The sequence below is a fragment of the Chinchilla lanigera genome, unplaced genomic scaffold (assembly GCF_000276665.1).
Source record: "Chinchilla lanigera isolate Chin_1 unplaced genomic scaffold, ChiLan1.0 scaffold00006, whole genome shotgun sequence".
In the NCBI taxonomy this organism is placed as follows: Eukaryota; Metazoa; Chordata; class Mammalia; order Rodentia; family Chinchillidae; genus Chinchilla; species Chinchilla lanigera.
This window is the reverse complement of record NW_004955407.1, coordinates 4,401,354-4,413,527: the sequence shown is the minus strand read 5'-3', so window position 1 is coordinate 4,413,527 and position 12,174 is coordinate 4,401,354. Positions and strand designations below refer to the sequence as shown.

The 12,174-nt window shown below is 34.3% G+C and overlaps 1 protein-coding gene across 2 annotated transcripts in view; it reads left to right on the top strand.

Moving 5' to 3' along the window:
• Epha3 (EPH receptor A3) overlaps nt 1-12,174 on the top strand; it is a 365,230-nt gene that overhangs the window by 87,373 nt on the left and 265,683 nt on the right. For both annotated transcript variants that reach the window (XM_005375518.2, XM_005375517.2), the window contains exon 3: nt 1,382-2,042. In XM_005375518.2, the coding sequence (XP_005375575.1) occupies nt 1,382-2,042 (661 nt within the window). The remainder of the gene's footprint in view (nt 1-1,381; nt 2,043-12,174) is intronic.

Sequence of the window (12,174 nt, the reverse complement as noted above, 5' to 3'; positions counted from 1 at the left end):
CCCCAAAATTCAAAGACCCAACCCAAAACTGGGCCTCTGAGATGAATACACACTTCTCAGATGAAGAAATACTAATGATGAATAAATACATGAAAAAATATTCAACATCATTAGTCATTCAAGAAATGCAAATTAAAACAACACTGAGATTCCATCTCACCCCAGAAGGAATGGTTGTCATCAAGATATTAACCAATGACAAATGCTGGAGGGGCTGTGGGGAGAAAGGAAATTTCCCCACAGCTGTTGGGAGTGTAAATTGGTGAAACCACTGTGGAAATCAGTCTGGAGATTCCTCACAAAACTAAGATTGGAAGTCCCACTTAACTCAGCTATTCCCCTTCTGGGTATTTCCCCAGAAGAATTAAAAACATCATATCACAGTGATATATGTGAACCCATGTTTATAGCAGCACAATTTGTTATAGCTAAATCTTGGAAAAACACAAATGCCCATCAACTGAGGAGTATTATTCAGCTACAAAAAAGACAAACTTGAGGCTTTTTATTAGTAAATGGATGCAACTAGAGACCATACTCGTAAGTGAAATAAATCCCACCCACATGTGCAAACATCAGGTGTAGGAACCTGAAAAAGTAAGTAAAACTCAAAACATACAATAAATGATAGGAAAGAGAAAGAAACTGCTCAAAGGAAGGAATGACTGCAATGAGAGAAAGAAGAAAAAAGAAAGAAGAAAGGCAATATATATATATATACATAGAGAGAGAGAGAGAGAGCTGGGATAACTATACTGCTGATGTGTGATGGTATATTGAAAGGAACAGTCAATGCTTAAAATATTTTTTATATTTTGACCAATTTTGCATGCTTATAGCTGGTAATCTGGGCAACTCATTTGAAGACAACTATATGCAATGGGAAAACCAGTAGCGAATTCCTACCATCTTGTCTCATGAAACCCTGTATTATCTCTAATGTTTTATTTAATAATTATTTTTTGTTCTCTTTAACGGTTTGCACAATCTTCCATTCTTACATCTGGCAATCTGAGCAATGTAGCTGAAGATAATAATAGGTAGTATAACAGCCACTGTTCACTCGTATCATTTTATTTTGAAACCCTGCATCTCTTTTAATGTTCTTGCTTTGTTTTGCTTATGTTGTGATGTTGATATGTTGCTATTGTTATTTATCATTTTTAACTACTCTGTTTAAAATGAAATAAAAAATAAAAATCTATTTTCAGAGGAAAAAGGAATATTTTGGAGTTGCTCTACTTTTAAAATCAGTAAAATTGAAGTTTCTGCTCATTTACTCTAGTTTCAATGATACCTTTGACCCCATTGTCTTTCATTTATTGTTTACAAAGATTCACTTTTTAATTCTACCTCTCTACCATTTTCTTTGCTTCTCCAGTGGGAAGAGATCAGCGGTGTGGATGAACATTACACGCCCATCAGGACTTACCAGGTATGCAATGTCATGGATCATAGTCAAAATAACTGGCTGAGGACAAACTGGGTCCCCCGAAACTCAGCCCAGAAGATCTATGTGGAACTTAAATTCACTCTACGGGACTGCAACAGTATTCCACTTGTTTTGGGGACTTGCAAGGAGACATTCAACTTGTACTACATGGAATCTGATGATGATCATGGGGTCAAATTCCGAGAGCATCAGTTTACAAAGATTGACACCATTGCTGCTGATGAAAGCTTCACTCAGATGGATCTTGGGGACCGTATTCTTAAACTCAACACTGAGATTAGAGAAGTAGGTCCTGTCAACAAAAAAGGATTTTATTTGGCTTTTCAAGATGTCGGTGCTTGCGTTGCCTTGGTGTCTGTGAGAGTGTACTTCAAAAAGTGCCCATTTACAGTGAAGAATCTAGCTATGTTTCCTGACACGGTACCCATGGACTCCCAGTCCCTGGTGGAAGTTAGAGGTTCTTGTGTCAACAATTCTAAGGAGGAAGACGCTCCAAGGATGTACTGCAGTACAGAAGGCGAATGGCTTGTACCCATCGGCAAGTGCTCCTGCAATGCAGGCTATGAAGAAAGAGGATTTGTGTGCCAAGGTAAGAGACAGCCTTCTATTTTCCTGAGAGTGGCATTTCTCACAGGTTAGTTATCATCAGTGGAAAGGAAACAAACCCAATTTCAGCTCACTTGCAACAAAATATGCCTCAAACTGACCGGAGTCCACTTACGCATTAAATTTATCCTACTTGATATGTTGCTTTGTAGTTTATTGTAGAAATATTATGCTTGATTTATTGGTGGTGGGCCATCCCACATACAGGTGTCATGTGTGCTACTTTCAAGGATTTTCTACTTTTTTAACCTCTTGTAGTAATCTAACTGTGTTCCAACTGCAGGAAAGAAAATTCTGTTTCTTTTAAGCAGAGGGTAGAGACATCTTTTCTTCTCAGCTAATCTAATTCTAACATAACCAGATACTGTGGTGACTATATTTTTGTTCATCTATCTCATAGCAGTTTTTATTTGCATGTGATACACTACAGTTTTTCTTCATTGGCATGTGGCTATCAAATAGATATTACCTATTAAGTGTTAGGGTTTTTTACTTCTTTGATTTAGAAATCCAGGGCTGATAAATTACTACTGCTGTATATACTCTATGTCAGTTGTGGCAAACCTATGACACACATGCTACTGTGTTCTTTTAAGGTGAAAGATGTTAATGGAAAAGTTGCTTTTTCTGAAGTATAACCTCAGTAATCAGGTTTCAATGAAGTGTTGGTACCTTGTACTAAGTAGTGGGGTTTGGGCTGCACTTTCAGCACTTTCCCTGAAGTTTCACCATCACTACTTTAGGTGTAACTATTTTAACTTCACTTCGGTCCATTCTTTGAGCCAATTCTACTGCCCAGGACAACACCTGTATCTCCCCTTAGTTGCAATGTGTGTTTCATACTTCATATATTGATAGAGAATCTGAACTTTGTCATTGAGCTTAATTTTATTAATGCATCTTTGCACTTGATAATATAAGAAATCTTACTCATATGAAGTTATATTTATGACACATGTTAGGTCAGATTATAACCCTATTTATTTTAAAAATTTGACCTTTAACATTAGTCAAGGTTTTAATGTTTAATATACTGAAAGCATATCGTAAATGTATAAATGAATATACAAGAGAACTTTATACAGTCCTTAGAATCTTGATCATTTTAATACTTTTATTTGCTTTTAAATTTTATCAAGAGAATTAAGTTTGGTATTCTACTTATTGGAATTTATAAGTCACTGTTCATAAGCCACGTAGAAGAAAGGAATATAATACAGTAAATATAATATAAATGTTTGCCCATTTAAATGTATGAATACATCATAGAATTTGCTGTTGACTATAGAAAAAGTAATAAATAATGTGCCAGACACAGAGAATATACAGATGAATAAGTTATTGTGTCTACGTTTCAGGAGCTCAAAATCTCATGAAAGCCAGATACATCAATGAATAATTTTCATTTAAGACAGAATAATAAATCTTTTTCATCTTCTACCAGGGGTACAATGTACCTTGCCACTGTAGTAGAAGAAGATTAATTTGAAAATTAATCATGGGAATTGTTAATTAATTATGCAAAGGTTTTGCATTCAGATTTTGTATTCATCTCTATTATACTTAAAACTTTGGGCTAGGAGCAAAGGGCTAGATACTTCATGTAATTTATTCATTCCACAAGGCAAGATTCATAATTCATTTACTGACTCATTGTTTGAAAACCTCAAAATACACAGGAGACTCAAAAGAGTGCTATTTTCTGGGTTTGTGTTGCAGGAGGATCCAAATATCTAAACTGCATTGCTAGACCACTTTCTGACTTTAGTACTAAAATTCTCCAAATTATATTCTCCAACCTAGCAGATAACTGGGGTAAAGTTCAGTTCATTGAATGATGAGAATGTAATAATCGCCATCTGACAGGAAGAAAACATATCGATGAAAATGCTCTGTACTCAACAATCTATTGATTTTAGAATAATAAAGATCATATTGAAAAACAACTTTATACAGGAGCAGAATTCTGACCATGGAATTATATTTCTGTTGCTTATAAAGTATAATTTCATAGCAATCCATTTTCCTGAAATAGAATGAATTATTAGAAAATATACTTTAACCATATATTTGTCAAGTTTTTATTGAGCCTATACAATGTAACCAGTCCTAAATTTATTCAGTTTATAGTTTAAAAATGTGTTTGTATATGTGTGAATTTTAAGAAATTTTTTGACTCCACCTCAGAAGGAATGTAGATTTTTAAGCGATTTATTAAACATTGGTAAATCAGTAAGAATTTAAATTGAAATACACATTCCTGGCATTCCTGGGAAAGAGGAGGAGTTGTGGAAATTAAAATTCTCTGCAATAAAATGCTGTGTTATAGTTACTCTTCTTCCTCTTTGTTTTGGGTTGTTTTATGTGATGTTTGGCCAAGGAAGAGAGGATACAAGAAAGCTAAGAGTATAATATGGTTCTCCTTTAACTTTCAATGACCAGAGTGAGGAAAAAAGGGAGGAGGGAAATACTAGTAGCTAAAAGGTTATTCTCGAATTCCATGACAAGCATAGTGGGAACACAGAAAGAATCATCTCCAAAAAGGTAAAAATACTTATTTAGTAAATATAGTAAAATAGAAATGCATGTAAAATGTAATCACATCAGCTTAACTGATATGGGATAGTGGGAAACCTAGTACCAAATGTGAGCAATCGTCCGTCAGACTTCATTTACTAGAAGTTTCTCCAATCCGTTATTTTAAAATATGGCTTCTGTTTAAGCAAGTTATCTCTCATTTTGAATAAAAGAGGAGGAACATAAGATACTGCTTCAAAGTTACTATGTATGTGGCTTTGGCCTTACCTGGACTGTGTGCTTGGGCTTGGCGTAACTTTCTGGGTGAAATGTGGTCCACGGCAGTTTGAATTGCTTTTATGGAAGGTCAATGAACTTCATTTAAAAAAAAGAAAATATTGAAAGACTGAAATTACAAAGTGAATTATGAGGTAAATCACCTGCCATTGCTTTCCATCACTGCTGATCTAGACTCTAACTCATTGTTTCATTTGCAGCAACATTAATACTTCTTATAACCCAGAATAACTCTCCACTAACTTTCTCCTGTGAAGATTGGAAGTATGGGAAAAGTTGGGATCAATTCAAAAGAAGCATCAAGATCTTTTTTTTTTTGCTTTTTATTCTTAATCATTGACAATGAATTGTGGTATCTACTTTGATTTAATTTGGAAAGAGGAAACAAGGATCCTAATTGCTTTTTATACAGGAAATTACATTTGAAGCACATAGCAGGAGGTTACTATAAATTCTATTCATACAAGTTTGTTTAGACTTAGTTTGCCAAATACCTTATTAATGTCACTGAAAAATCTGTTGTTCTATCTCTACACATTCATTGTGGAATGCTAACTTTATTCTGTGTTCTTTTTACATTAGTAGCCTAACATTAAAGTGTGTTTGATAGAACGTAAGCACACCCCGAGACTTTTTGATAACCACTTGAAATTATATGCTCTTCACATATGAGTTAGGAAACCAGCTTGTATTCTCCACTCATTTTATGTTTACTCGGAGATTCTAAAATCAGCTGTTGAGGTTTCCATAATAGGATACTTTAAAGGTCTGTTAATTGAGACAGACCAACTAGAGAAAAGTTCTTAATACCAACTGAGTGTATGTATGCAAGCAAAAGGCATCCTCTAGAACAGCAAGTTTTTTGATAATTGAATAAATTCAGCAATTTCCTCCAATTTATTCAGAGTGGAAGTTCCTTGGGAAAAGACCACTATGTCTTATTAGGAGCATTGTGAGACCCTAACTGAATAGACCTTCAATTACACCCTTACTGAATGAACAATCACTGTGAGACTTCTATGCCAACTAAACATCCCTGGAGTGTAAGTTCTGGAGACAACATAGCTTATATTATTTATCTGAAGTCCACTGAGTTGCTCAGAAAGCTTTGCATATAAAATGCTGATTTTGCCTAGTTTGAAATAAACATATTTTACTATTTGATCATGTACAGTTAAAACCAGTAAAGAATAGATTTATGGTAGCTCTCATTGGAACGTAATGAGTACATGAAGTAAAGGATTAATATTACTTCAGTGTCTAAGAGAAAATTTATTTTATTTTTATGAGTTTATGATGACCTTTTCTGATTTATAAATATCAGCCTACAAAATTCATATCTATAATGTGGCAAAGATAAAACTATTTTTGAAATGTTGATATTTGTCCCCAGTATTTACATACTTACACCACTGATTAATCTTTCAAGGACTGAACTGAAACATAAAAATTGTTCATAGCATGAGTTTTTTTAAAATCATGAATATTTTGTTTTCCCTGAGCTTTAAAGTAACAACTTCACTTTTCTGCTTTAGCAGTTGTGCAGTCATGATTTTTGAACCCAGTGAATTTATTTTAATTTAGAAATATCACCGGTAAGTAATACTGTAAGTGTTCAAACGCAAAATTAACTAGATGTGTTACGCCAATTCTAAAAGAGCTCTAAAGTCTGTGACTGATGCAAGCCTTTGTGTGTTCTCACAAATTTATACCATAAGTTATGACAGCCTTATTATCACCCTTAAAACCTCAGTGAGCCTATCCTCAAATTTCAGTTGCATTTATTTGTTCTATTTAGCAAGACTCTTGTCCTAACAAATATTCAAGGTATGGCTTGAAGAGCTCCAGGAATGCTGCTTGTGCATTTTATGACCGAACAGGTTAAGTTCTCAGCGTGCACATGGCATGGCCTTCAATTGGTAATGGATGTAGTGCCTAATCCAGCGTACTGCATCTAGCACTGAATAAATATGTTTGAACATTATCAATATAGTCAGTCATCAGCATATTAAGATTTTCTATAATCCTTCCTTCCTTGTTACAGTGAGTTTAAACAAATGGTGGCAAATGTGTCCATTCAGTGTTCTATTCTTTATCTTATCTTACAAAACTGTGAGAAAGAGAAAGTGCCTTTGATTTACACACCTAGGTATTACTACTTTTCACTGACTGTCTACTTCCCTTGAAACTGCATATCTTCCCTGAAGTGACTTCATTTTTTGTTCCATTTACCCTCTGGTCTACTCAATCATGGGTGATGTTTCTTTGCTTGTCTTATTGTTAATATTTCCCTTCCTTCTACATAGCAGTCACTCTTGATTTCCTCCCACTGATTTTTCAAAAGTGTCCATAAATTTAAAAGTGGATAATTTTATAATGCATATCCATAAAAACTTTTAGGTTTTAGCTGACTTAAGAAACAGTTTAGAGAACAAACAAGTATAACACTAAAATTTTTAATGCTACATTTCAAAAACTTCAAGCCAATATTTTTTACACAGTGTTTATGTCCTCACATTTATTCTATAAAAGATTAGGTTAGCTATAATATCCCAGCCTTGAAAGGATTATGTAAGTTAAAAATAAGTAAATTATTAAGGGAATAGCTGCTAAAGTATTGTACTTGACTCTTTACAGAAGTTACCCTATTTATTTTAAGAATTTTGCTATGTACACTTAAGAAAAACAAAATAAATACAAAGATAGTGGATAAATTATGAGCTGTAGGAAATATATACCACAAGTGCCTACATGAACTAGTATGTGATATTAGTAGATATCTTTTATTAAATTATGTGAATGTACCATCAAAAAGTAAATAATATGAATATCTTTCCAAATATAAAAAAAGTGAAGGATTGTATTTCATTTCTGACTTTTGAAAGTATAACAATTCATTCTTCTAAATGGCAATGCAAATTTAAACCTTGAATTTGCATATTTAAGATATTAGAAATAAATGTGAATTCTTCTGTGTATACTAATAATCTGATTATTTTGAGCAGAGACAATTTAACTGCAAACATATTCAGGAGAGATATGATCATTGTTAACTTTAAGGAGGAGAACAAATTAATGCTTAACCATTTAAATGTGTCATAATGAATAAAAATAATTTAAATGTTCAACCATGAGCTATTATAAATAATCGCCTCAAAATTAAAACCAATTCTATGAATGTTAGTAATAGTCATATAATCACAATGGCATAAGATATCATGTTTTATTTAAAGATGGATTCATTTACTTTATGTAGTTTAGCTTTTGTTTTTCAGTTTTATGAACACAGAGGGAAGGTAGACTCTCTCTTCAAATAAATATTTCATTCCTCTTTATCATAATCTGAAAGCTGAGTTTTAAAGGCTGTTAGTATTTTCCCAAGGTTCTAACCTAGGCCCTGGGTGTCATTTGTCAGCTGTCCAGAGGGTACCTTCTTTTTGAGTGTCAGGTTCTTGTTGCTATTACTGATGTTGTTACTGTTGTTGTTGCCAAATTCTTTACACTTTCAAAAATTTTGTCTGGTCCAGTGTTTCAAAGCTGCAAACAGTACCTTGGGTAATTTCTGTATGCAAAAGTCATAGGCTTTAGAAAATGTAAATAATGGTCCATTTTGTGGTTTATTTGTTTGAGATACTATTGCAATATATGGCTCAAGTGACCCAGGACAGTATTCGCTATAGGAATCAAAGACATGGTAAAGTAATTTCAGTTTCCGAAGGGATAATAGTTCCAATATTACTTGAAATATCTATCACCATCCCTGAAATTTCAGTATCATTTCTAAGGATCATTGCAGAACATTCTCTAAATATATGTTAAATGTAGACTCATCTATAAAATGATTAGAATTAGCCAATAGAAAAGCTCAGCTGAGTCCCTTTCCTTGTGAGCAGTGGACTATTGGCTATGTTGAATACATGAAGATTACAATTCTTTTGGCATCTTAGTGAATAACACATTGTTGGATACCTTGATGATCTGCCACTGGAACCACTGTCAAGTCTGGTTGAGCACTGCAGAAAGTTTTTAAATTTCTTTCCTTTAAATAAATGATATTTTTTATAAATAGCCTTCCCTGGTTTTGATTTGGTGCATGACACTTTGTTAAACAATTTTCATTAATATTTGTATAGTATTAAACGTAGAGCTTTTGTAAAAAAACACATCTTTGTTATTTAAAATGTATGTGTTTTCTAACTATTGAAATACTTCAAAACTCTTCTAAAAGTTGAAGAATTCAAAGTATTTCTTTTCAGAATACATGTAACAAATTTGAAGAATGGTTATTTGTATTTCATTAACTTTTTCAATGTACTTATTTGCTTTTCTCGTCAATCCTTCGCAGATTAAGGGGAATCAAATGTTATGCAAAATAAACAGAAAGCAAGGTTTTCTCTCCCTCTTGAGGTACTTAGACTATATGAAATGTGTTGGCAATAGTTTTATAAAGATTGCTTTTGTCAGTGCAGAGTCACTGAGCATTTTTTACATTTTTTCCTTGTGATTTCCCCACCACCACTTCTGTGTTTATAGTTTTGACAATTCCTTATTAGTTACAGAGTAGGACTTATAAGAGCTAATAAGGGTTTATATTACAGTTCTGACAGCTGGCACTGAACTTTAATAGAGAACAATTGTGCAGAGAAGCACTTGTTTTGATAATATTTGATGAAAGTGTTCTTAAAGTATGGTCCATTTGGAAAGAATCACATGGACTAGAAAGGCTGCATTTATGCTTTTCGGTTTTAGTGTCTCATCTTCCAAGGTGTGGACAAAACATCCTGTTGGCAGATAACTCTATCATCATTTATGGATGCCTCTGTGAGGAACTGAGTCCATGATAGTGCAAGAAATTGTAAACACTTGTCACATTCCTGATATTACTCTTCTAATCCTTTGCAATGTGTAGCTCTTACCTGCCTTTCAAAACACAATCACACTATGAACTTCTAATCAGAGAGAGCTGCTTTGAGAGAAGACCCAGGGAGCCAAGTCACCAAGATCATGAAACACATAACCCCGCATGACTACCCATGGACTTCTTTATGTTACAAAAATAAATAAAAAGGAGGAATAGTTTCAAATATTGAAAAATCCAGAATATAAATATTCTTGCATGCTCAGTTCAGTGGTCAGTTACAACATCACAAAAGGTTAAAAGCAAATTGAAAACAGCTGTGGCTTTTTGACATAAGGATTCATTTCAACAAAGAAAGAGCACATATGCCGTGAGATGAGAATAGTGTTATAAGGTGCATGTGAACTTCTGTGGAACCTCAGAAACTAACCTGAACTAATGTAAATGTTTGGAAAGGAGTATTTTTCTTCTCTGGTAGATTCTAGAGAGGAAAATTTGTATTTCAGAGATTTGAAACTGTTTGCTGTCTATTTCAGGCTGCTATCTGTATTGAGGATGGAATATTTTGTTCCATCAATTTTAATGCGTACAAGATTTACAGCATGTAGAGTTGATTAATGTATTGAATTAAGGGGAAGGAGAATACAGTACTTGCTCTCTAGTCTCTTGGTTTCTAAAGGGGATATGACCTCAATTTATGTCAAAAGGAAGCAAGCATACTATTCATATGGAAAAATAGTATGGCAATCATGAAAGGTAAATATTGTGTAAAGCCCCATGAAGTTGTATGTTAATTATTCCATCCTTTATTCATTTTCTTCAACAAAAATACATGCATGGCTGCTATATCAAGTATCCAATGCTTTCTCCTGTACCACTGGCAATGTGGCATTGAACAAAACAGATAAATGCCCCTGCCCTCATGCAACTTTCAAACTTTAGCAGATATGCCAAGAAGCCGAATGCTAACACAGATTATTTTAGGGTATCATAAAATGAATTTTAATGTTTCTGCAAGTGCTCTGAACCCAGATGTTTTTGCCTTCAAGCAATATCTGGCAGTGTCTGAAAACATTTTCCATTCTTACAGCTTAAGGAGGAGGTTGTTAATATTTCATGTTTGGGGGCCAGAGGTTTTGCTAAGTATCCTGTAATGCCCAGAGCAGCATGCAGAATAAGGAATTATGTAGGCAAACATAAATACATGCTGCGGATTGAGAAGCCCTAACTTAACCTAACCCATCCTTGTCTAGACATATAAATTAAAGATAAAATGTCAAATTACATATTAGTAGAACATTTTCAATGTATTTATTTGAAACCAAGGAACCATGGCACAAGCATTTGAGATTGTACCTCAGGACTCATTTGTTCTGTGTTTTCTAGAAGTTGATGACACTTTGGAAGGCGTATAACATCCTCCTAGGTACTCAAATAACTACAAAGTGACAATTATTCAAATAAAAGCAAAAACAAGTTTTTGTACCTGAGAGAAAGAATAAAAACGTCATTAATTTTCACATGGAAAATGTTTTAAAACAGCAAAAAAGTGTATTTGCAAAGACTAGGACTAAGTGCCGATTAGCTGCTGGAGTTTAGTAATGGAACCCTGGAGGAGAGGGAGGGTGGGAAGGAGACATGAAAGGAAGTGCTGGAAGGCTCTGGAGGCTCGTGTGTCCTGGGGGCTCAGTCCTAAGAGTTGCTTTGCAGTTAGTTTCTATTCTAGATAGTCCTGTAGGCCACCGTAAAATCAAATCTGATATTTGCTCCTTTTTAAAATATCATGATACTTGAGTAAGAATGAAAGGTAGATATCTTGTATCAATAGTCTTAGTACAAGAAGTTTCCATGTCCTAGTTCTAGAACTGGTCCTTTGAAGATTAAAGCAATCCCTCAATATCAGTTGTTTCTTTAAAGAAGAAAAAATTACCATTTCTCTCTTCTGGCTGTAACTGAGCTTGACACCTCCTTTAACTCTCCCAGCAGCCTGCACGGCGGATAGTATCACACCTCCATTTCACAAGAGAGGAAACTGAAAGCTAGAGAAACTGGACAAATGTTCAAGGCTCTAGTTAGTAAGTGCTGACACTGCAATTTGAAAAAACAGAATACTCATGTATGGACCACTGTTCCCTAGACAACCCTGGTGCAGAAGGCCAGGGGTCCTGGAGAACCTAACCCCCATTCACCTGCATAGTCAGAGATAGCTGTGACTCACAGAGACATCCTTAGTCCCAGGATGCCTTGAAGGCTGTTATTCAATGCTTTTTATCATGCCCTTTCTCTGAGACTACTAATATACATTTGCTTCTAGCTCCAGTGCAAGAAAGGTTCTGTTCCTTTGGCTACTGGGTAATTTTCATTTGTGGAAAGTGAATAATGGAATGGTAATTATCTTGTTTGTCTTCTTTATAAAAGGGCATATAATAATAGTCTTACATTT